This window comes from Phoenix dactylifera, chromosome 1, assembly GCF_051530095.1.
Source record: "Phoenix dactylifera cultivar Ajwa chromosome 1, Ajwa_hap1_PhDact_Kaust_v1.1, whole genome shotgun sequence".
NCBI classification, from domain to species: domain Eukaryota; kingdom Viridiplantae; phylum Streptophyta; class Magnoliopsida; order Arecales; family Arecaceae; genus Phoenix; species Phoenix dactylifera.
In genome coordinates this window covers 61,261,895-61,287,253 of record NC_143190.1, presented here as the reverse complement: position 1 = coordinate 61,287,253, position 25,359 = coordinate 61,261,895, and the positions used below count along the sequence as shown (strand labels likewise).

At 43.2% G+C, this 25,359-nt stretch overlaps 3 protein-coding genes across 5 annotated transcripts; all 3 read right to left on the bottom strand.

The window, feature by feature from the left end:
• LOC103713479 (ubiquitin-conjugating enzyme E2 28) lies at nt 1-14,659 on the bottom strand. Of its 3 annotated transcripts, XM_026807123.4 has the most exons (6): nt 14,456-14,659; nt 14,278-14,364; nt 3,239-3,366; nt 1,261-1,365; nt 1,074-1,186; nt 1-428 (listed from the first exon to the last, which is right to left on the bottom strand). In XM_026807123.4, exons 2-6 carry the CDS (start codon nt 14,345-14,347, stop codon nt 401-403), a joined length of 444 nt encoding a protein of 147 aa, XP_026662924.4. In that variant the 5' UTR covers nt 14,348-14,364; nt 14,456-14,659; the 3' UTR covers nt 1-400. The 3 variants fall into 3 exon arrangements, with proteins under 3 accessions (XP_026662924.4, XP_008798643.1, XP_008798645.1); XM_008800421.6 differs by lacking the exon at nt 1,074-1,186; XM_008800423.6 differs by lacking the exon at nt 1,074-1,186 and having other exon boundaries at nt 14,278-14,357; nt 14,456-14,607.
• Nucleotides 8,730-14,271, bottom strand: LOC148715462 (uncharacterized). The gene is made up of 2 exons (XM_088708617.2): nt 9,722-14,271; nt 8,730-9,638 (listed from the first exon to the last, which is right to left on the bottom strand). The coding sequence occupies exons 1-2, from the start codon at nt 9,971-9,973 to the stop codon at nt 9,168-9,170; spliced, it is 723 nt and encodes a 240-aa protein (XP_088564743.2). The 5' UTR covers nt 9,974-14,271; the 3' UTR covers nt 8,730-9,167.
• Nucleotides 14,660-16,336: 1,677 nt separating the features above from the next.
• On the bottom strand, nt 16,337-22,972 carry LOC103713480 (vacuolar protein sorting-associated protein 25-like). The gene is made up of 7 exons (XM_008800425.6): nt 22,831-22,972; nt 19,505-19,608; nt 17,620-17,759; nt 17,287-17,340; nt 17,064-17,152; nt 16,898-16,973; nt 16,337-16,603 (listed from the first exon to the last, which is right to left on the bottom strand). The coding sequence occupies exons 2-7, from the start codon at nt 19,561-19,563 to the stop codon at nt 16,482-16,484; spliced, it is 540 nt and encodes a 179-aa protein (XP_008798647.4). The 5' UTR covers nt 19,564-19,608; nt 22,831-22,972; the 3' UTR covers nt 16,337-16,481.
• Between the last annotated feature and the right edge of the window lie 2,387 nt (nt 22,973-25,359).

Here is a 25,359-nt window from a genome sequence, read left to right as displayed (position 1 = left end):
TTATCTGCACAAACCACAGGCAGCTTTAATAATTCATAAATCTAAGCAAACAAGGAGAAATGAGGGGTTACAGGATCCGTTATCAAATTGTCATGCAAACAATCAGATACGCAAATGTTTCGTCTCTTGGGAGAGCTTGTCGAGGCTTTCCTTCCTAGACTTCCAGTAGGTCAAGGGAGAAACACAAGACAACTTCATTTTACATATAACAGATGATACAGCCACCAAATGTAATTAACAACAGACAGACAAATGACCTCAACAACCTCCCACTGCCACCAATGCTAGCCCATTGCATACTTCTGGGTCCAGCTCCTCGCAGTTGCCTCATACTTCGCCCGATCGGTTTTGTACATGTGTGCAATCTCTGGAACCAATGGATCATCTGGGTTTGGATCCGTTAACAGGGAACAAATTGACAGCAGTACCTGAAAGTGGACAGAAGAAACCCCTTCCCATTTGCTTAAACAAAAAGTACTCAGAGAGACAGAATAGGCAGGGTAGAGAATTGACAATAAATGCATGAAATATGCACTCGTTTCTGCACCTCATTAGGATCGACCAATCGATAACTCCTGAAGTGGGCTACAGAAACGAGTCACTGTCTGGAGATGGTCTAATCTACCAATCGTAGGCCTATCCTTGAGAGCTTCCTAGATTGCAGAACCAAAATTACTTCTAAGCTTATAGTTAATTAGGTAATTTTACCAAACTAGTGCAAGTCCTTGTAGTTATTCTTTCTAGATCACTGCATGTGTGACACACAAGGATGACTGAATACTCTCAGTTTTGGGACGTGCGCTGCCTTTGTTACAAGAACTGAACTAGGTAGGATGCATTTACCCAATATGGGAGTAGTTATACTTATAGCATGTGGAGCCTCATGGGAGTAAATGCACATGACTGATTGAAGAGAGTGAACCATTTCTTAGTTGTGATTCTAACATTATGCAAAGATAAATTATTTGAGAGTTGATAAACGCACACTCCCAGTCTCCCACTTATCACTGATGCACTACAGTGTTCCTCTAAGAAGAGAGGAAGTTGAGAGTGTACATTAACAAAAGGGGTACCTGTGAAGGGAAAAAATGGAGCAGCTGTGATGGGACACGGGTTTCACAGCCTTAAAGGCTCTGAGAACCATGGAGTCGAACGAACTCACAGTCCAAAGTTTTGGTTTAATTTCCTTGTAGATAATGAACTTGTGATGAGCATCAAATTGAGTAAAAGACAGCGTACAACCAAAGAAAAAGGAATAACCTTGGAAATGGTAAGCGCAGGACTCCATTGCTCCTTTAAGATATCAAGGCAAATGCTTCCATTGCTGTTAATATTCGGATGGAAAACCTTTGTCCTGAATGCCACCTGCAAAACACATTGGAGAAATCACACCATCAATTCTTCGAAATAGCCATTTAAACAGAAGTTAGTATCGTTTTACACTGCTCAAGTCAACCAGAAATTCTTTGAAAAATAATTGCGACAAGAGCTCAACACACCCACACCCCCAAGCACCACTTGGCATCTTAATTTAAGAGGTGATGGAATCTAATTAAGCAGTTTCTTGGTAACACCAGACAACAGTAGATGGATGGCTCAGATTTTGTGTGCAAACACTCCGTCCATGGTTTGCAAACAGCAGCTAGAGAATTTTGTAAATATTAGACAAAAAAGTAGTGATTGTTGTCACTCTGGTAGTTTATGAGTAATGTCAGATGCAGTGTTGCAAATAGAGAAACTACCAAGGAGACTCTCTATAAAATTAGAATGAAAGGCTTTGACATTGGAGTACAACAATGCACCAAATGCCAAAAAAGTTGTACTCTGATGTCCTATAAGCAACCATCTTGAATAGGCAGGCATGAATTTGCTTACAGGGCCAGATAATTGAAATTCACTACACCTAGGAGAGCTTAAACCAATATTGTAAAAAAGGATTTGCACGAAGAGAATCATGGATTCAAAAACTCCTGAAACAGGGTGGTATGACAGATGCCGTACTGTCTCAGCATGAAATCGGCACCAATACAGGCACTTAGGCACTGAAATAGCTGTACCAGTACCATACCAGCAATACCAGTCTGTACCACTCTGTATTGGTGGTACCATAGCTATTGGTACCGATGGTTTTTTGATTTTTTAGAATCTTTCAGTTTCAGTATCTACCAGATGTACAGGTACCATAGGTACCATACTAACACCATAGCGCTATGATGAAAAAAAAGTACGGAGTTCGATACTGCTATTTGAAACCTTGAAAAAAATATTTGGCCCTTAGTAGAATCCAAATGTGAAACATGAACAATAAGACAAACAAGATAATTGGATAAAGCAGAAATGATTGATTATGTTACTGACAGAAGCAAGTTATAATCATTGTAATAGTTTGCCACAAAGAATCTCATCCAGTAGCACCAACAGTTTGCTTCTAGACTTATATAATTCGAGAACAAGGACTCACTCTATTAGTATGCATTATACAAGCTGAGATTGAAGCTAAAGATACAGTGCTCAAAATACTTAACATCAGAGCGTAATAATGATTTGGCTTACTTGTTTTCAACTGGATTAAGCTTTGTATACTATTTAAACTTATACACCAAAGTGTTACATAGTTTAGTAACCTCAGTTACTATTTATTTGTACAAAGTTACTATTTATGTCTAAAAGTTACTATTTATTTTAAAAGTTACTACTTAATTCTGAAAACATCCTCCGTTTCAAATAAAGAAGAATTTTGCAAACATTAGGTATCAATTTAATGGTTCCAAAATGTTTAATTGCCAATAAAACATAACAGTTGTTAAAATGAGATTTAATGACACTGCAAATAGCTCAATTAGGGTCTCATCAATCCTTGAACAAGCTGTTCGGAAAACTAAAGTTCAGCTCAAAGTTGCAGTAGTCAAGTCTAAGCTTGAGATATGGGCTTGAACTATGATTTAGATGGTGCTGCACAGTTTCTGAGTATGGCCTAACTCACTCAAGTTCCACTAGATTATATTCCTAAAAATCACCCAAGAATACAGACATCAAAATTAGCATCATGCAAACAAAGCAGAATGTGAATATAGGGCATTTTGGTTCCAACAACCACCATAAGTTGTAGGAATTCGCTTGGACAGCTAGAGTTCGATCACAGGTAGAAAGTATAGAACAAAATATTTCTTCATATTACAAGGCATCAACAAGTAGCTCCATCACCAGCCTATGCTTGAAACGTTAGCAGCGGTAATACCTTTGGTGGCTTAAATGGATAATCTGGAGGGAAATGGATGGTGACTAGAAAGACTCCACCTGCATAAGGACTGTCAGGTGGGCCCATTATTGTTGCTTGCCAATGAAACATGTCTTCAGCCACAGGGCCTGTCATGGTCAATACATGCACACGTAATATAAGCTAAAGATTTCATTTGAAAATTTATTTGCAAGTAGGTCCATATTTACAACAACAGTGTAATTGTAAACTTGATACATTGACCCACAAATCAATTGAGTCTGTAAAGTATGATAGCAAGTCCCTATCCAGCCAGAAGCATTTGATCATTGGCAGGGTAGCAGGTGTTAGGAACACATGAGAATATTCACAAGGCCATTAAAGTTGAAATGCAAAACTGCTGGACGGCAGCATATAAATGTTCAAATTTGTTCAAAACCATGAAAAACATTAGTGTGCCAATTCATACTATAAAAATCCGTACTACAATTAATTTATCATGTGGAGAAAGTGTTAAAAGTGCTTATCTTGTTTTCATCAAGCTTGCTGGAACACTAATGCAGCTGACTAAATGAACAAAACAAGATTAAGAAAAATAGAACAAAATGCAAGCCAACTACTGATTATATTTTAAATCTGTCAAAGATTTCAAATGGGGCACAAGAAAAAAAGGAAAGCATTGTGTCTCAGACATCATTTCAGCAGAGATTGCCTAACAGCGGCAGTTTGCATGCAAATCATCAATTACCAAAGAAAATATGAAACCAAATGTTTTTACCATGATGTTACTAATATGTTCATGTTTCCCTAAAGCATTAATATAGCACAGGCATGCTACATTGCAGATTAACTTATAGATTTATAGAATGCATTTGCAACCATCCACCTTAACATAAGTAGACGAACTAACTCAAAGCAATAGGTCCTCTCAAGCAAGCCATAAGACCACACAGGATAGAACATAAACTTATTGCAGAAGCTCCTGAATCCCAATACTGTATATATATGCATGTGCACGCGCACGTGCTAATCTGCAAAACATCTGGACAGACCTTATAGACTTATAGTCCAGATGAATTTAAATACTCGCACTCTTACCCTGAGATAAGCAAAATGGAAGACCAAATGATGCTAAAAGATACCCTTATATCTCCAGGTCAAGTATCATTGACACCACTAACTTGTAGTACCTTATAATCCTTCTTCTACAATGTTATAAAAATCTTCATTTTCCTCAAAAGCTAATTTGGAGGGAAAAACATGCTACATGAAACTGTTCAAGTGAATTTATACAAATTAACTTAATCACATAATACATGAATAATTTTAGATCACAGAGAAAGATACTGAATCCTAAGGATGAATATTAGATTAGAGTCTGGAAGGAAAATAATACACAAAGGATTGCAAAAACATAACTCAGATTCAGAAAGACTGAAGACTATTTATCTACAATAGAGTCTCAATTAGGTAAAAAACAAGGGCAGATTTTACCTCAGAACTTGATTTTCTGCAAACAACACATTGTTCATGGAAAAATCTACTTCACACTAAAGGACTATTGAGCATCAGTTTGAAAAATACCTCACATCAAGCAGGTACCTAGAAGAATCGCAATTTATGCTGAACATACTGACCAACTGCTACGAGAAGTGAGCCATCTTACTATGAACTGACTATACCATATACAAAGAAATCATGTCCATAGACCTTGATATGTGATCAGATGGCAGATTTGGAGCCAACTTCATTCCATTGGATAATTCACATGGACTATCATATCATTACCTTTGTGATCAATGCATGAAATTTTAAAGTAAAACCTAACTGAGGATGGACATCCATAGGACTTAAACTTGATCTGACAAGTCGAAGTTACTTAAACATCACCCTGTAAGTGATAAACTTACAGTATCATATCTGATGGGGGGGGGGGGGGGGGGGGGGGCGAAATGGATCGTCCAAGCCCACAGATAAAAAGCCGCCCAGTTTTGGCCCAATAAACGCCAACGCCACCCGGTTGAATTCTCAGTCCGGCCCAGAACCAGTTCAGCTTCGGACTCCACCAAAAGCTCCATCGACTTCAGATATTCGCCGACTCCCCCAACCAAGTTCGGGGTGTCTCCAATGTACACCGACCTGCCCCGACCAAGCTCGGGGCGCCTACTTCAGTAGTACGCCCCGACCCTCGAGCTCGGAGCGCTCCACCGAAAACACCTCGGAATCCGGAAAACCGAGCTACCCCCAGCGCTCGTCTAGCCGACCTCGTCAAACGCATGATGCGACCTCTCAACGAGCTTGGCCTCGCCAACAACCACACCCATGTGCGCGCCTACGTCCTCCTCCATGGTCGTATTGCAACACCATCGTGCCATGCCTTCATAGCTGACCCTCGACAGTCAAAAGACGACATCAAGACTACTCCGGCCATACCATGCTGTAACTGTCAACACCTTACCGTTCTCAAGAACGGACAGCACCACACGCTACCAACCAGCCTAAGCTGCGCACCATTCGGCTCAAAGCCACGCCCCCTCATGATGGGGGCGACAGTGCCTCTGCCACCTGGGCCTCTCCACGGGGACTATAAATAGCCCGATCAGGTAACTTCTAAGAAACTTTTTGGCTGGACCAAATTTATCCCATTCTAACTTGATCGTCGGAGGGCCCTCACGGAAAACACCGATAAGGCTTTGTGCAGGTCCGCCGCCGTCACGCAGGAGGTGGCCCCCGTCTTCTTCTTCCAACCACCGGCGGCTCCCTCAACTCCTCCGGCGTGGTCACCCCCAGACCAAATTTGAACCACAACAATCCTAGCGCTAGAGAAAAGGCCTGAGCCGTGACCGCGAGGATAATGAGCCAGGGAGCCCCAAACGCGTCGAGCAGCCAGAAATCAGCGCCCGACTGCTCCCTCCAAAGCCCACCCACTGCACCGCATGTACCGGCAGATCAAACTTCTCAAATCCAACCAGAACAGTTTTATTTGTTCGCCCAGCAAGTTCAAGCTCTGGTTGTGGTTATTCAAACCCTTCATCCCGCCGGAGCATCATCAATCGCTGAACTCGATAGGAAAGCCGAGGAAGCGGGGCGACAAATCCAGATGCTTTGGGACCAGGTTGCGGAACTCCGCGAAGAGTGCTATCGATTGAGGAGCAGATCCCCTCGGAGGTCTGTAAGACATGTCTCCTATCGAAGTTTTGAGGAGTACACTCCTCTCACGTCCTTCCGGACCGAGATCCTCACGAAAATTGAGGATTGCGGCTACCTCCAATCTCCTCCGAAGATGCGACCATCCAAGTCGCGGAAGCGTTTGGGCAAATACTGCCGCTTCCATAGGGATCACGGTCACGACACGGAGGATTGTTACCAGCTTCGTGATAAGATCGAAGTGATCGTCCGCCAAGGCCTCCTGAGCCGGTTCGTCGGTGGATCGACCAACATAGCGTAGCTCAATGTACAGACTTCGAGACCATCTGACGGGCGCGACGACGGACGCCCCGACGTGGGTACTATCAACGCCCCGTCTACGCATCTTATGCGTTAACGCCGCCTTGGCCCCAAAGGGCCGAGAAGAGTCTACACTCATCGGCCCGGGACTGGCGACTCGAGATGTAAATTACTTTCCCAGAAAAGGACCTTAGTCTCTTCAGGTCAGGGCTTTTTTTTTTACAGGCCATGTAAATTAATGAAGTTATCCTCCGAGACTTTCCCAAGGCGTCTTTGAAACCCCCGTGGGCTTGACGCGCTCTAGATGCCCTGGCGACATGAGTGATATGCCAAAAAATCTATAAAGTCGCACCTGGAGCTCGCCTCGGAGCGCCCTGCAAGACTTAGCGAGAGCCCGAGGGCCTCGCAACTGCAGGTTCTATCTATAAAGTCGCCCCTGGAGCTCACCTCGGGGCCCCCTGCAGGACTTGGCGAGAGCCCGAGGACCTCGCAACTGCAGGTTCTATCTATAAAGTCGCCCCTGGAGCTCACCTCAGGGCGCCCTGCAAGACTTGGCAAGAGCCCGAGGGCCTCGCAACTGCAGGTTCTATCTATAAAGTCGCCCCTGGAGCTCGCCTCGGGGCATCCTGCAGGACTTGGCGAGAGCACGAGGGCCTCGCAACTGCAGGTTTTATTTATAAAGTTGCCCCTAGAGCTCGTCTCGGGGCGCCCGGCAAGACTTAACGAGAGCTCGAAAACTTCGGAACTGCAGGTTCTATTTATAAAGTCGCCCCTGGAGCTCGCCTCGGGGCGCCCCGCAAGACTTAGCGAAAGCCCGAGGGCCTCGCAACTGCAGGTGCCATCTACAAAGTCATCCCTCGAGCTCGGCTCAGGATGCCCCGCGGCGTCAACGGAGAGCCAAGGAAGAGCACCCCTGTCCGCAGGATTCTACAAATATGCCTCTGATCTGAGTGGAAGGCATCTACAAAGTCATCCCTCGAGCTCGGCTCAGGATGCCCTGCGGCGTCAACGGGGAGCCAAGGAAGAGCACCCCCGTCCGCAAGATTCTACAAATATGCCTCTGATCTGAGTGGGAACATCTACAAAGTCATCCCTCGAGCTCGGCTCGGGATGCCCTGCGGCGTCAACGGGGAGCGCCAAGAAAGAGCACCCCTGTTCGCAGGATTCTACAAGTACGCCTCTGATCTGAGTAAGGGGGCAATTGCAGGGTTCGTTTAAATCTCGAGTTGGCATTAGCCCTCGAGTGGATTTTTTACTCTCAGGTAGATGTTTATCCCTAAGCTCATTATTATTTCCGAGTTGGCGTTGTCCCTCGGGCGGACTTCTAATCTCGAGTTGGCATTAGCCCTCGAATGAATTTTTATTCTCGAATAGATGCTTATCCCCGAGCTCATTATTATTTTCGAGTGGGCGTTGTCCCTCGGGTGGACTTCTAATCTCGAATTGGCATTAGCTCTCGAGTGAATTTTTACTCTCGGGTAGATGCTTATCCCCGAGCTCATTATTATTTTCGAGTTGGCGTTGTCCCTCGAGTGGACTTCTAATCTCAAGTTGGCATTAGCTCTCAAGTACATTTTTACTCTCGGATAGATGCTTATCCCCGAGCTCATTATTATTTCCGAGTTGGCGTTGTCCCTCGGGCGGACTTCTAATCTCGAGTTGGCATTAACTCTCGAGTAGATTTCTACGCTCGGAAGGATGCTTATCCCCGAGCTCACCTGTATTTCCGAGTTGGCGTTGGCCCTCGGGCGGGCTTCTATCCTTAAGTTAATTTTCAGTCAGTTTCTTCCTCCTCCGATTTCGCTCTCCTGGGCAAGGCTTAAAGCGGCCCGCACTATTAAACAAAGAGCTACAAGCTCACTCGATGTAAGGTTTATCTTCGAATCGGAGGTATATGCCGAGCCAGAAGACTTCTGCAAATGCCAAATGTGGCTCCTGCTATGTGAGATAGGCCTAGACCTAAGTTATACAGTTCGGATCTCGACATTCGAGCATAAAGCGGGATGAGCTCAAATACTTGATCCAGGGCAAAACATATTGAAAGAAATATGAACTTCATTGATAAAGGCCGAAGGCCAAATACAAGGGTGCCCGACCTTGAGATCGGATTAACTACAAAGGGCCCAAACGGCCGACTTCACAAAAATAAAAACAAAAAAAATCAATCAACATGGACGACTTCCACATTGGCGTCAGTTGCGGCCTACGTCCTAGTCGGGACCTCGGAAGCGTCGTCTTCGCTAGCCTCAGAGGCGGCTTCAGCTCCAATGCCGGCACCAGGAATTGCTACTGATTCCATCCCGTCGGCAGCTTCGGGGGCGATCTCTAGCCTGACCTCAGCATTGACCTCTGCAGCATCCCCGTCCGCCTCGGCAGCCCCGTCTAGGTTTGGCTCAAGGCTGCTAGGATCAACTCCAGGGCAGAACTGCTAGAATTGAAGGTGACAATTATCGAAGCCTTGAACCATTGCAGCAGCAGCCCCTTCCGCCAGTTCGGCGAAGTACTACGACCGGCGAAACTTCTCGATGGCCTTACGGGCGGACGACTCCACTAAACTCTCGAGCCGCCCGATTTTCAGCTCCCGTTCCTCCACTTCGCCCTGAAGGCTAATCAGGGCGGCTTCAAGCTCGAAAATGCAGCTTGCAGCAAATGAGCAAGCCCGGGAATGCTCGGCCTCCATGTCTTGGATTTGGGCGAGCCTGTCCTTTATCAGGACTTCGGTAGCCCGCACTTTCTTCTTGGCCTTCCGAAGCCGCTGCGCGGTGGCTGCAGCCTTCTCTTCGGCCTCACGTCGCTGCTGCTCAACGGCCGCCGCCCGATCTTCGGCCTCTTGCTGCCGCTGCATAACAGTTGTCGCCCAGGCTTTGGCCTCCTGCTCTTGGAGCTCGGCACACTCCATCCTCGGCCTGAGCGCCCTTAGCTCCCTCCGGTCAACGAGCATACTGAACATTAGCACGTCGATCATGTGAAGAGACTGGCACGAAAAGATAAAGTGTCAACAAAAATCGAGCATTCACAAAGAAAATAAATAAGAAACAGAAGGGAAGCATCACTCACCCGCACGCTCGCCGAGTAGACGTGATAGACGAGGTCGCCAAGGTTCCCCTCCATCAGTGCGCGGTCGCGCGGGAGCATGATGCTGCGCACGAGCCCGCAAGCAACATCTTCAAATTCGAGGGCCGAATCGCCCTCAGGTGCGCGACGTTGATGCCGCGATTGTTCCCCGCCGGACTCGGGAAACATTGGCTCAACTCTTGCCAAGGCCGGAACCTCGGAAAAGGTCGCAGCCTCGGCGCGCGACGGGACCATGGAGGGGACTGAAGTCCCGGGCCTACACCCCAGCTCGAGATCTGATCCGAACGGCTGGGTGATTGCTCCGACCTTCGGGACTTGATCGGCGAGTGCAACCGCCGCTCAGTCGGAAGGATCCCTCCCATCCCTCGACCGGGGCACCTCAGCCTACAAGCCCCTGGCTGGGTTCGACCTGGGCAGGGGCGATGGCCTCAAGCTCTCCCCGCTCAGTCTCGAGGCTAGGGGTGACTCTTGTTTTCTTCGGCCTCCCCTCAGGCCGGACCCCTTTGGAGACGGCCCTCTTCTTCCTATATACGGCCATCAGCATCTCGGTATTGAAGATCATCCATGCAATGTCTGGAGACAAAAGGTCTTATCAGAATCCGACATAAAAAGGAAGAAAAAGCTAAACTACTCTTACCCTCGAGACGAGCTGGGCTCAGACCAAAATTCACTAAGGCCTCCTCGCTGAGCAGGTCAGGGAGCCAAGGAGTTTCTTTCAGTCCGAGCAAACTATCTAAGGTCCCCTGCTTGGACTGCGACAATTGCGGGAGCCTATTGTTCGCTGAAGCCAGCGAAAAGCTCCAAATCGGATTAAATCCCCACGGCTGCTCGGAGGAAATAAAGAAAAAATTATCCTTCCATCCGTGGATGGAAGTGGGCATGCCCCAAACAGCTTGCAGCCTCCTCGAGGGGAGAAGTACCACCACCCTTTGTCCACAGGGTTGCCTTTTAATATAAAGCAACTCTTGAAGACATTCATTAAGGGGGACAGACCATGTGCCAGGCAAAGGGCGAAGAAGCCAATGATTATTCTCCATGAATTTGGGGCGAGCTGCGTAGGCACCAGGCCATAGACCGTCAAAAGCTCCTCCACGAATCCGTGCAGAGGGAACCTCAGCCCTACTTGGACCGTATCTACGTATGCTCCGACCCAACCACTAGGTGGGTTGGTAACTCGTCCCCTGAGGTCCGGGAACTTAAGGACGAACTCCAGAGGAATAAAGAATTGGGCTTGAACCGAGCCCAGATCCTCGTCGCTCATGAGCAAGCCAGTTCCATACGGGCTCGGGCCCACCTCGAGCTTAACCTCCCCCACATCGGAAGAGGCCTAAGCTCGCAATGGACCTACATCGAACATTGATGCCCTCGTCGGCGAGTCCATTACCTTGGTCTTAAGATTATAAGAGAGGGGAAGATGAAAGACTCTCCGAGCGACCGAAAGAAGGGATAAAATCAAGGTCCGCCGTACCGGTACCGGTCGGCGTACCGGTGGCCGGCCGGACTGGTCTGGTCCGGTACGTACCGACCGGTACGCGGTGGTTTCAAAAACCACAACGCGCGACACTGTGGTTCTTAAAAAAAAATCGTACCGGTTCGCACCGGTACGAGGCCGGTACGGGCTTCTTAAAAAAAAAATCGTACCGGTTCGCACCGGTACGGGCGGCCGGTTCGGATAAAAAATCGGAAAATACCGATTTTTTTGTCGTTCCGGTACCGGTCTAGGACCGGACCGGTACGTACCGATACGGCATTCCATGGATAAAATGCTTATCCGAAAGCTCGCCGAAAAGGGTGGTCAGGAAAAGAAAGAGAATATCCGTCGGGAAGTGAAAGTAACACCCGATACGAACGTTGACGGAAAGCTCCTAGAGCGCTTGGAGGAAAGCTCGAACACCACGGTAATGGCGGCTGAAGGAAGAAGACCAGGAGCAGGGAAGGGTCAAGCAACGATCCTAGGGCCCCCCTTTTCAGGCCTTATATAGCCCACTGCAGCGGCTTCGATCAGGTAGCCTAAACGATCAGACAAGCCGGGGTTCGCCACGTGGCGGGCCTTAAGACGGCCTCAACAAATCTTTCCGAATCGCCACACTAAATGTTGATCATTATGGAGGGCACTCCGGAGCTCGAAACATTGATGGCTGGCCTTTTGCATTCCATCAGGCGAGACGCTTTGGAGAAGGGAGCATTAATGGCCGGCTTCTTGCATTCCGCCAGACGGGATGCTTCAGGGGGTAGGGTATTAATGGTCGAAACCCTCCTCGTCCTATTCCAGCAACCCCTCAGAAAAGAATGCCCACATGGAACACCGAAAAATTCCTACAGCGGATTCTACTCAGGAAAATGTGGCGGCTTAAGCCTCCCAAGTCCGACGCCAAGCTTCCAGCTATAAAATGTGCCGAGGTATATCTAGCTTGGTATGCACCTCTTCCTAAACACTTGACTAAAGCATTGGACGATCAATGGTCCGGCTACTTCCATCGCCCGAGCTGAAGGGCAACTCGACCTTGGAAGGGGGGGCAAATGATGGGGGGGCGAAATGGATCATCCAAGCCACAGCTAAAAGGCCGCCCAGTTTTGGCCCAATAAACGCCAACGCCGCCCGATTGAATTCTCAGTCCGGCCAAGAACAAGCTCGGCTTCAGACTCCGCCAAAAGCTCCATCGACTTCAGATATTCGCCGACTCCTCCGATCAAGTTTGGGGTGTCTCTAATGTACGCCGCCCCGCCCCGACCAAGCTTGGGGCGCCTACTTCAGTAATACGCTCCGACCCTCGAGCTTGGGGTGCTCCACCGAGCATACCTCGGAACCCGGAAAGCCGAGCTACCCCCAGCGCTCATCTAGCCAACTTCGTCAAACGCATGATGCGACCTCTTAACGAGCTCGGCCTCGCCAACAACTGCACCTGTGTGCACACCTACGCCCTCCTACATGGTCTACATTGCAACACCACCGTGCCATGCCTCCATAGCTGACCCTCGACAGTCAAAAGACGGCATCAAGACTACTCCGGCCATACCATGTTGTAATTGTCAGCACCCTACTGTTCTCAAGAACGGACAGTACCACACGCTACCAACCAGCCTAAGCGCCCGCCATTCGGCTTAAAGCCACGCCCCCTCATGATGAGGGGTGACAGTGCCTCTGCCACCTGGGCCTCTCCACGGGAACTATAAATAGCCCGATCAGGTAACTTCTAAGGAACTTTTTGGCTGGACCAAATTTATCCCACTCTAACTTGATCGTCGGAGGGCCCTCACCGAAAACACCAGTGAGGCTTTGTGCAGGTCCGCCGCCGTCACGCAGGAGGTGGCCCCCGTCTTCTTCTTCCAACCACCGGCGGCTCCCTCGACTCCTCCGGCGTGGTCACCCCCAGGCCAAATTTGAACCACAACAATATCATTATGGTAGCACTGATGGTTCCACTTTGATTAATGATAATAGCATAACAAATTATGTCAGAAGTTTCACATTCTTTTGCAATATGACAAGTCAGCCTAATGACAAACAACCATACATAAACATATAATTTTCCAAAAAAAATCTACTCTTTCCATCTCCCTCATGAGCAGTGCTTCTAAATGGATTGCCACACACAACTTTTTTCCTAAGAGGCGTTTTTGCAAGAAAAAGGTGCCCCCATTATCCATGTTTCCTCCACACATAACTTGACCCATACATTAAACCATAAGAAAAAGGGGTTGGCCCATGCATGTTCTAACTGAACAACAGGCACATACAATCTGAACATCTATGGTTGATTGTTGCCTACTATAAACATATAAAAAACTCTCTCTCTCCAGCCTTGAACTATGTGCATCAGTCTACTTGCAGGTCGTGGGAAATGAATCTAATGTGACATCTGTATGAATGGATATCATATATACTGTGCATGATGCTATGCGATGACATCATTTCCAAATATGGACACATCTGAACAGGTGATATCAAAATCGTACAAACCTGCTCCTAACAGAAAGAATCTAATGTCTTGATTCAATCAGCAATCATACACGAGAAAGAGCTAAAATATTTGAAAATGGCTAAACCTAAAAACCACACGTATCAACTGCATCACTTGAAAGACCCTTACAGACATTTCCAAACGAACCTAGAAAATGGGCCCTGTATATCTATCATTGTACACAACATACTAATCAACAAGCAACCAGGCTTTCGGGGTAAAGGCAGCCTCAAATTCTATTTGTCTTTTTTTAAAAAATCTTTTTTTCTCTTATGGAAACCCATCTGCTTCCACCCATCTATGGAACGATTGACACCAAGAATCTAGATAGTCAAGCAAATAGAACCGCCCTTCGAGCGCCTATTCTATATACATAAAGAGGGGAAAAAAGAAATCCAAGACACTTGTTTCACAATATTCTAAAAATACAACACCAAAATCCAGAAAATTTACATCTCTGATCAGAAAACAATGACGGATTGTTTAGATCCAGGTCTCATACCAATGAAAACCTCATAACACGGCGGAATCATGAAGAAAAGCAGCGCAAAATGGAGGGTTTTGAATCTGGGATACCTGCGCTGCAAGACGTGGGGGGATCTTTCTGGAGATCCTTCAGCTCCTTCAGGATCCGCTTGGAAGCCATGGTCGCAGACCTAATCCCTTCAATACCAAATAGATCAGAACGACAGAAGAAGAGAGGAGGAGAAAGAGATCAAAGCTAGCAGGGAGGAGGGAGGGAGAGATGGAGTACCGTAGGGCTGGGGATTTCTTGGATCCTTCGCTCTCTATCCCTTCCTGAACGCGGTTTGCGAGGAACGAAAAAGGGGAAAGGCGAAGAAGGGAGAGTTTTATAGGGAGTGCTTTTGTTTTCCCCTACTGAATTTTTTACAAGCACCAGGGAGAGGAAAGGAATCGTGTTCCAAGGGTATTAACGGTGATGGCGACGGTGATCATCGCAACGGAAGGCATGCGTGCTTTTGACGGGGCCTTATATAGCATAGGTTCCATTCCTACAACAATCATTGCCTGGCACGTGATCGAATTATAAATTTATTGTGTTCGAGGATACGGTTTAATCAATTAAGACACCAAATTATACTGGTTTCTTCGTTTTTAAATTTAATCAACGAGAAATTTGCTTTGTTAGCCAAAAGTGTTGGTACCTTGACTTACATCAACTTGTTAACCATTTTGAAGGGAAGCCGCATTTACCGGCCAACTTCCAAACTTACTAACACAAATTAAAAAAAAATCAAATAATCAAATGATTCATGAAAAAATTTTAATCCTATATAAATATCTAAAATTTTCTCAATAAACAACCGATGTGAGACTAAATACACGACCGCACGAGACCTCACTCAAAAAGGTTAGCCAAAAGATATTTTTTACATTTCTTAGTCCTATATAAGTATTTAAAATCTCCTCGGCAATTAATCGTTGTGGAACTAAACACGCTTCCACACGAATCCTCACATACAGAGATTATACAAATAAAAATTAAATAATAAAATGATCCAACTATTTATGCTTTGATTGCTTTCACTTTCTAGTCGAGACCTCTCATCACAAATATATCTTTCAGGAAAAAGTTTCAACAATTTTGACAAAGGGGACTCAGGCAGCTAATTAGGCTTGCTGAGGCTGCTGGAATTGGCTAGATTAGTTCACAAACTGGTAGGTCTCCCATGAAACGGCACAGGAAGTTGGCGCGTGAATGAAGGAAAAAAGAAGAGACTGATAAGAGATTGAAGAAACAATTTTTTCAGTTCACCAGAAAAAAAAAAAAAGAAACAAATTTTAAAAGCAGATTTGTGTACAGAAAATTGATCCAAGCAAAGTAGTGACCCTCTGTAATTTGTATTATTGCCATCATTAAATAGAAAAAGAAGTATTTCATCTGCAAGAAAATATAGATAAGGAGGAAATTATCTAAATAAATTGTTAAATGACAGCATTCATGTCTTTGCGCAAATCAGAAATACTATAGCAACCAAACAGCTGCATTTTTAATAAGCCAATCCCTGGTAGTATCTAATTCAACCAAAACAATTATATTAAAGTTGAGCAAGAGTGGCAATCCTTAACCATTTAGTCTATTTGAATTGTTTCAACAGGTTGTAGATCGGATTAAATTATCCATTTAATGAAATAGTTAGGTACGTTTAATAAAGAAATCAAATTCGAATTGATAGGTTTTTAATATAACTTGTATCTGACCTGACTCGTATCTTGTCCAACCTGTTCCAATTGAGCATAAAATAATGTCGTCCCCACAATAGAGCCATAATGTAAGCTAGGAAAGGAATAAAAGTTACAACTCATACGATAGTGGCCGGCACCTTGATGCCCTCTTTAAGAATTAGTGTGTAAACCTCTAATCCAGCTAACATGAATCAAGGATCAGGTGTTCCAAAATCAAACGAGTGTGGTGTTCATTTGCACATTTTAACAGCTACCACACACAGCAACAAGTGGCAACTATAATGAAGCCTAAAATTCAAACGAACCTGGTCCCCAAAAACCAGCAAGCACTGAGCTCACTCAGACTACAGTCTGGCCTTTTTTCGATATTCTGAGGAATGAGATATGGACTTGTATACATGTTCCTTGGATTTAAAGCATCAACAAATTATACTCTGCAAACGGCTACTCATACACACTTTATTCATCAATCTGATAAACAAAATATAAAATGTGAAGATTTTTGAGGATTAGGAATTTGGTTGGTAAATGGGAATGATCAACCATCTGTCGGGAAACAGGATATGTATAATTTAAGCAGAGAATTTCACTCCTTCATCATCTGTTGAAGTCCCCTTGAAAATTGCTGCTTTACCCTTCTGTTCAAGTAACCTCAGGGCACGCATCAGCACACAACGATCAATCCCCGCAAGCTCTGGAAGCATAGGAAGTAAATGTCACAGAAAAAAGTTGAGGATCGACATTCGAGCAGAAGTTCAGTTATATGCTAAGATGCATCGTGGTGTAACCAACAGGAATCCTAGATATGGGATGTCAGCTAGATTTAGATGAATGTCAAGAGAACAGAGTTACCAATAAGTGAGACCACAATAATCAAAATATTTGAAAGTTTTAAGCAAATAATGCTATCAGGTGCATGCCAAAAAAAAAAGTCAATAAAATTGTTGCATTTAAAAGACAATTCAAACATTGAGGGATTTGGGATTACCGGTCCCACGAGTTTCAATTCCTGATCGTATATCCTCGACAGTCATGACGCTGTCTTCAAATCCATTTTCTTTTACCTGATCAAATCAGAAAAAAAAACCCGGAAATGATTGGCACATGCTGAATATTGTTGTAATACTTTGGAGATTGAATTAAAGTTAACTCACAAAGTTCAAAATATAATCTGCCCAAGCTTGAATTCTTAGCCACAGAATAAGACATTTCTTATGGCTTTTGTCCATCCATTCTGCACGGCCTGCAAGAATACAAGTTAAGAAAAGCCATTTACTTTCATGATGATGTAATTATAATGCGCTCAACCTTTTTTTCAAACTTCTTCACCAAACAAATACACTATGTTTTAGCTTTCAAATAACTATCATGACAAACCTTCAGCAACCAGAGCACTTAGAAATACCTCTCTTGCCTCATGGCTTAGAGATCCTGCAAGCCCACCATGAAAATTCAGTAACAAAGTTATGAAAAAACTAAGAAACCACCAGCAAATGATAACTAAAGAACCATATGTTTAATGCAGCATGTGAGGCCAAAAAGAATAACTTGGTTATTTTCTCATATGCTAAACGAGGCCCAACCAAAAAATGTTTTAAAGAAGCAATATATATCTTATAATTTTTTTTTTATTTAACATGTTTCTGAACTGTTTGACATCTTTCCAACACTCAGAAGTATTCACATATTCCATCAAGAGACATGACTTACTTTCAATGACTGGATTAGTAAACAGGGGAAAATCTTCTTCCAGCCCAATAACAAATATTTTTTGACTTCTACAGTAATCAAGTATCAGTTCCTTCCATAGTTGCACTTGCTTCTCACGTGTTTCCCTTACTGGCTGCAAACTACAAGGACAAATATAATAAAAGTTACATGCAGGTGGCCTCCTGCTGAAGTGGAAAAGGAACAAAATTCCCATGACAAGGACAAAATCTACGATTGAACAAGTAATACATAATGTTTTTTCTTTGGTAAAAATAATACGGGGTGTTTCATTAGTATAAAAAGCCAGCAATACTTACTAAAATATGGAGTTAAGCTAAAAACTGTGAATTTATTTTCCTTAGCAATCAATAAGTTGTGTAATTAAAACAATGAAGGCATGTTTTTTATTGGTAATTTCCAGCAAAAACCCATCAGGCTGACCAAAATAAGTAGATTTCATAGGGGTTTGCATAACCAGGTTAGGTTTGGGTTTTGCTGCTCAGGAACTAACAACTTAAGAGAGGGTGGATCTGGTTTAGAAATTTAAAGCAAGGTCCAGGGCTCTCCACTCATGATTAACTCAAAGGAGGAAAGACCCTACAGAAATGATTTTTAAAAGGGCGAGTCTATATTATATACTATGTCTATGACAAACATACTTCAAGCTACAAGACTTATCCCACCTACAATCTGCTCTATAGAATATAAGGGGTGGTCCATCAAAGTTTGAGGACAATATAGCAAGTTCTTAGCTTGACATCAAACTTTCATCATTAGGGAGCAAAGTTTCAGCAGCACAACTTTTAGCACGAGAGGGGTTTACCTTGTGGGAAGTAAAACTTGTTTGTTGGCCAACCAAAGCTCATTAAATAGAGGAGAGACCCAAGGTTTTGTTATACTTGAAAAGAGGCTAGATAAAGATGATGAGGCAAGAATATAGGTATTTGTGTTTATATATGAGGAATAGGTTGTAAGGAAAAGAGCAAGTTTGGCACAAAACACCAAAAAGGTATCAGATAAGATTAGAACAAAAAAGGCTTTCCTCAATAATAATTCGCACAACTTTGCTTATGAAACTTGACAATAGAATAAACGGATATATGGTAATATTATCTGACACCGCTAAGGCTAAGAGGGAAATTTCCATGTGAAAAGAGTGCAGGTTTAAGATTGAGCATGGTGATAATCTTTGAGAAAGTAATGAATGCAAAACAGAGAGAAAAGGGAAAAAAGAACATAGGGCAATTGGTTATAAGCTAGAAGACCAAACCAATAAGACAAACATGCCTACATCCAAATCCATGTCAATAATTTCAGACCAAATAAGTCAGCTGAATGGATTATTTTGATGTGTTAGCACTTGCAGAAATTCACAATATCTAACTATAGTAAAGTCATCTTTGATAATGAGTTGTGACTATAGTCCAGTTTGGACATTAATCAGGTTTATTCTAAGATGGCCTTAATATAACACCATGCCTAAGGTCCATTCTTATGCATGGTAACAAGGCCTATTTAACAAATCAAACCATTGATATCGAATCTATTACTTACTGATCCAGGTTTAGTATAACTTGTGGCAGGGTCCAATTATATATCATTCAGTAGTAACTTTGGAACAAGACAAATAAAGTTCAAGTTTGAGAACAGATTCAATAAAAAAGTTTTTCATCTGTTGATTATTGATGCAGTCTGACTCCCCCTTCCCCATTCCTTATAAAAGGAGAAAAATCATATCAGTCAGCTAGATCGAGATCATAAGAAAGATATTTCATTCTTCTATCGCAATTTAAATTTTAAAACATATTAAAAATTTGTTAAAGTAAAACTAAAGCAGGAACTTTAGAAAGAACCACATTTAAAATGAAGAGGTTCGGTAGATTACGTGAAATAGGGTGGATAATTGAAGAAGTGGGGCAGCTTGAAGCCCCCTAATTTCTGCATCTTACCACTCTTTCACTTTCAAGCACAAAACTTTCTACTGCACTTCTGCAATCAAAACATTTATAAATGTAACTTCCAAGCAGATTTGGTTGTTGAATGGAAAAAAGGAAAAAAAAGGCATAAGAAATACATCAAAAGAAAAATTGTAGAGAATACCTGATAATATATACCAGAATAAATGTTACAAAGTGAAAATGGTCCAAATTACTAAATTCAAGGATCCCAGTACCTTTTGACAAGGTAAATAATACTTAAAAAGAGTCATGAAATTATAGCAATCAAAATTGGTGCTTTTTGAGAGATTTTTTTTTTGAACACTAAAAGTATAGTTTCCATTACATAAAAAGATATTATCTGTTCTTACATTCTTTTACTATGTACTACATTTTTTCTTGACACATTCCATTTGAATATATAATGCTTAAAAATAGGTTAGGCTAATTAGTGTCCAAAACTAGTTTTTGGAGGGACAGAAACCCCAATCCCCAAGGAAAAATCTCAATAATTAAAGCTTGAGACAAATCAGGAGGGATTCATCAATCTCTTAAGAACTAAAAAGAGGGAAAAAATCTCATGCAACTAATATGCAACAACTAGAATAAAGCAAAGCACAAGAATTCGAAGAAAATTGGGGAAATGGAAGTTCAATCCATAAGAGAAACCTAAGCTCATGACAATCTTTCTTGCAGGTCAAAACCATGGGTAAAACCCTAGTGCCAAGCCCTTTATCAGTAAGGGTCAAAAGAGAGAGTAAGATACTTTAGCCTAAAAACTGAGACCGACAAGTTCATGAAACAACTACATAATATATATATAATCACTAGGTGGACTTTATTCGTGATGCCTATTGTCGGACATAGGGGCTATTTGGATCCGTAGAACTCAACTCGCCTATAAGTTGAGTTACAATAGCAGCCAAGCATGTGTTTTGGAGGCTCACAATTTGATCGCATGCTATAGGCCAATTGCAGCATGGGACAGCTTAGGCCTAAAAGTCTACAACCTATCTGAAAGCCAAAATGACTGTGGGACAAACTACAAGGCTCAAGTTGCCTCGAGTGTTCCCCATTCACTTCCTCCTTGACTTTGTTGCCTACTCCACCTACCTCTCCTCCTACCCTTTTTCCCTCTCTTCCATCATTGTCAGCAGCCTCCTCATCTTCCTCCATCTCCTTCCCTTCCCCACCACTTCTTCAAACTCTCCACCGGCCATTCCTCTCTCTCCTCCTCCCCCCTCCACACTCCCCTAGACTCTTCCTGCACCTCCCCTTATCCCCTGCATGGATGGTTTCCTCCTCTTTATTTCCATCCCCTCCCTCACTAGTCCTCCTTCAACTTCTTTGTACACCACTCCTCCCTCCCCTCCAGCTCAGCCTTCCCCTTCGCCCTCCCCCCCTCCATGGTACTTGTCGCCTCTTCCCTCACCACTCCCTCCAACTCTTTCTCCGTCTCCTCCACCACCGATGGCCGCCTCCACCTCCGCTTTCTCCCTGGTCGTAACTTCTCCGTCTGCATTGCTCCTCCCTCTCATCCCCCTCCCTCCGCATCATCCCCTGCCCCTCCTCCAAATAATGGGGATTCATCCCCCTACAACTTAATTGCATGCTATCATGCCATAGGCGATTGAGATATAGTGCAACTTGAGTTGCACGGTTCCAAATAAGCCTTATATTATGGTACAACATAGAGATGAAACAGTCATTCTCTGCCCCCACGTATCAAGATAGGATTTTCCATATTTATCAAATACAATATAGGCCCCAAAATGTAAATGATACGGATCGTGGACGATGTTATCCAGTTAGCCAAGTGAATGAGGAAAAAAAGTTTGCTTCCTTTTGTTGTGAGCATATCAAACAAGTGTACTAGGATCAAGGTTATGAAGTGTAAAAAAATAAAAAGGAAGTCCCTCCCCCATAAAAAAGAATCTTGGTGCGGAAAGCTGTTTTTTGGTTTAGATCACCTTAGTACATTCCCATCTACTACCCTTTGATAATGATTAATGTAGTTAAGTGCTTGAAGAAGCTAATGCTTGATGCACAGCAAGAAGCAAATGCTCAACTTGCAAACCCTAGAGGTGGTGCATTTAAGCATGTTAAGTTGGAGATCTTTTACATGGCCACATAGAAGAAGTGATATTGGAGGTGGAAGTAAAAGACAAAAACCTCTAAAGACATATTTTGCTCATAAGTACAGCATTCATAAAATAAATAGGAGCACGCCATTGCTAAAATTACAAGGTGAATTATAGTGTTTGGAGACAAATGTGTATGGAGATAAAATCTAAGAGGACTAGATATCTAATTATTTAGTTGCACCTAAGATGAGTGCTTATAACCATTAGTCCAAATAACAGGGCTGTTCAGATGATGCAAGTTTTAGCCACAAATGTTTAAGGGCATTGTTTACTCTAAAAGTAGAAGAGCCTCTAAAAGTATAGGAGCCCCTATAGTACTGTCACCAGTAGCATCTGTAACAAAGTCACAGCTGGGAAGTAGAGGATGACAATATGCTTAAGAAATAATATAAGCGCACATAAAGAATAACTTAAACATAGTATATGTCTTAAGGTGTAGAGTGTGGCCTATCAACAACATATGTCATTTTGCTAAATGAAATTGGCACAATGAAACCATTATATGGTTTTGGCTTTTGAAATTCAAGTGAAATTAATAATTACAATATTGAATAACGTTGTAACAATCGAATGGAGACTCAAAAGTAATCATTGAGAACCAATTGCATATCTAAAGGTGCAAAAAAAAAAGAAAGAAAGAAAGGTTAAACCAAATGGTAATGGAAACTAGAAAACGGAAAAGCATAAAGGAAGAGCTAAAACATGATAAGTAATAAATCTCCCATCACTAGTTTTACATAACTGCATAAAGTCATGCTATCAAACTATCACAATATAGATTAGTATGAGCAAGCATCAATAAGTAACAGAAAGAACATTTGAAGTGCAACACTGTTAAGCATAGTATAAGACAAAAAAGAATAAAAAGAAAAATAAAAGATGCCCAGATTTAAGCAAAGAAAGAGAAGAATATCACTACCTTAATACCAAATCCTAGGAAAACAAGTCATGTTTTCATGTATCTGAGAATAAATCTAGAGGATCCGGACATGGAGAGCCAAACAGCCTAAATATCCTTGAAGATTAAATTGGGGTTTGTTCTTGCGGGTCTTGCGATGAAATCCTCCTCGAGGTCTCATAGAGAGAGGAAGAGAGGGAAGCGGCGGGGGGGGGGGGGGGGGGGCGCTTACCTTTACGTCGCAACGGCAGAGGAGAGCTTTCGCGCGCCGTCCGGGGAGTTGAGGCGCAGCGGCCGGCCGGTTGGGACGGCTTGGCCGGGACAACCTTCTATTGTGTATCGACGGCTATAGTGGTACTCTCTTATAGTTAGTGGGGCGTATTTAAAAAGAAGGGGAGTAACTATATAAAGTCGGCCCTCCCACCGAAATCTTTCGTTTTCTGCTCTCGCCCGATGGATCGATTCAAGGGTTCAGAAGAGACCAGAACGAATCGCCGGAAACCCCAGAAGAAAACAGAGTCCGCGGTGAGGAGGCGCCGGAAACGATAAACGGCGGCGAAGAAGGGGCCGAAGGGAGGGAAGCACCGGAGGATCCGACGCTGTTCATGGGGATGAAGGTATGGAGAATAGCCTCGATCCACGGGACTGCAAGGGGGATTACCTCGGCGTCGCTTCCGATCCCTATGTCACCGAGACAGTTCTCTGGATCGGTGGAGATCTTCCCCCCTCAAAAGAATCGTCGTCATTCTTGATTTCTGCTTCTGATTCTTTCTTTTTTTTTTTTAAAGATCTTTTGGTGATTACTTGATCGTAGATTTGGGTCGTGGACCAGATTGGGCATGGATTCATGTCAATGCACATAATATGTGGAGAATCTTGATTTATTATAGGGGTCTGGCTTCACTTGTGCGGCATAATTTAATATTTTTTTTGTGTTATATATCGAATCTTGATATTTGTTCTTATGCTTTGGGAGGGAAATTATAGGCATAATTTTCGGTTTTCGGTTTTCAGCTACGACTTTTAGCCCTTCTATGGCTGAATTTTGCTTCATATATACTTATAGGCATTATACCCTGCTTTATGATGTTATGAACATGTGATTGATCTTGATATTTCCATTGCAGCTATATGTCCTTTCACATTTGGAAATTCTCTTTGTTTCGGTGAGGCAATATTCTTTGAATAATGTGTTCTTTTGTATGGACGGAAAAGCCTTTGCAAGCAATCAGAGAAGTGATGGTTTGAATGCAACAATGTGATGATTAATTTTAAAGCTGTATTGATGATTAAAACTCTTTATTCAACTGCAATCTATCAAATGTATTTATTCTGTTTAACATCTTTCAATAGAGTTTAAAAAGAAGTCTGTCCAACTTGATCTTCATCTAAGTTTTCAGTCAATACAACATTATGCTCTATGGATTCTGTCATCTGTTGTAAAGTTATAAAATGACTAGCACTTAGGACTTCTCTAACCTACTGTGTCCCAGTCATCTTGTCTGTCCCATCATTTCCAAACTCTATGCTACCCAACAAATGAAAGAATTTTCTCATCTCTTCCACCTCATCTAGGTCTCCATCATCACCACCTTCCCCGTCGAATCCCATTACCAAGTACTTGGTCATAGTCAAAGGCCAGAAAAAGTTTTCAAGCTCACCAATCAAAATTTTTCATGAAAACTTGTATCAATGAATCCAGAATATTTAACTATTGTGTCCATGCACTAAGACATAAATCTTTTCCCAATTAATAGGTACATCAAATGTCATATTAATTCATTTTCTAGCAATGTCTTTCCATTTACATATAGCACTTTCTTGGCAAAGTTTTTGTCTCCCTAGGGAGCACATATACTCCATTTTACATGTTATGTCCATATCTAATGCATATCAGATATCAATATGCGTTGGTAAAGACTTGGATACATGTCCAATACTTCTAATAAGTATCTCATTCATTAAGGAATAGAAAAGGTCTGGATGCTTCCTAGTACATCTGGATCAAGGTCCGCCGTACCGGTACCGGTCGGCGTACCGGTGGCCGGCCGGACCGGTACGGTACCGGTCCGGTCCGGTACGTACCGGCCGGTACGCGGTGGTTTCAAAAACCACAGCGCGCGGCGCTGTGGTTCTAAAAAAAAAAAAATCGTACCGGTGCGAACCGGCCGGTTCGCACCGGTACGAGGCCGGTACCGGCCGGTACGCACCCGTACCGGCCGGTTCGGATAAAAAACCGAAAAATACCGGTTTTTTATCTGTTCCGGTACCGGTCCACGGCCGGACCGGTACGGCATTCCATGATCTGGATACTTTCCAGACTCTAGGGATAGTGGAGGAGTTTCTTTTCTTTTCTGATGTTTGTTAACATTTTGATAATAAACATGATGGATGTCATGGGATGATTAATCTTGGAATTTGTGATATTCGATGTTCTGATATCAAGCAGGAATTATATCATCATGATAACTATTTAAGCCTTTTTGATATTTTCAAAAAATATTTATATGAAAGTATGTTTATTTATTGGCATATACTAGCTGTATTATATCCTGTTTTTTCAAGATTTGTTATGTTGGCATATCCATATCATGTCATAATGTATTTTGCACGCGTGCCCATATTTCATAGTTTTCATGTTCTGTAGTCTATAAAACATTCTTTCAGAAAGTTTTTGTGTGGCCTCCTTCTTAATGCATGAATGAGCCTCCCTCAACTAACAGGGCATTGCTTTTGATTAACCAGCCTGCCCTGATGAGAA

Excerpts from the sequence above, each read along its gene's own strand:
- LOC103713480 (XM_008800425.6), bottom strand. The coding sequence starts at position 19,563 with ATGCAGAAATTAGGGGGCTTCAAGCTGCCCCACTTCTTCAATTATCCA. Across the intron at positions 17,760-19,504 it reads AATTATCCACCCTATTTCAC|TTTGCAGCCAGTAAGGGAAA; the intron begins GTAATCTACCGA and ends TTGTCCTTGTAG. Across the intron at positions 17,341-17,619 it reads TACTAATCCAGTCATTGAAA|GATCTCTAAGCCATGAGGCA; the intron begins GTAAGTCATGTC and ends GTGGGCTTGCAG.
- LOC103713479 (XM_008800421.6), bottom strand. The coding sequence starts at position 14,347 with ATGGCTTCCAAGCGGATCCTGAAGGAGCTGAAGGATCTCCAGAAAGAT. Across the intron at positions 3,367-14,277 it reads CCCCACGTCTTGCAGCGCAG|GCCCTGTGGCTGAAGACATG; the intron begins GTATCCCAGATT and ends TGACCATGACAG. Across the intron at positions 1,366-3,238 it reads ATCCATTTAAGCCACCAAAG|GTGGCATTCAGGACAAAGGT; the intron begins GTATTACCGCTG and ends TGTGTTTTGCAG.
- LOC148715462 (XM_088708617.2), bottom strand. The coding sequence starts at position 9,973 with ATGGTCCCGTCGCGCGCCGAGGCTGCGACCTTTTCCGAGGTTCCGGCC. Across the intron at positions 9,639-9,721 it reads TCTACTCGGCGAGCGTGCGG|TCTCTTCACATGATCGACGT; the intron begins GTGAGTGATGCT and ends TTTTCGTGCCAG.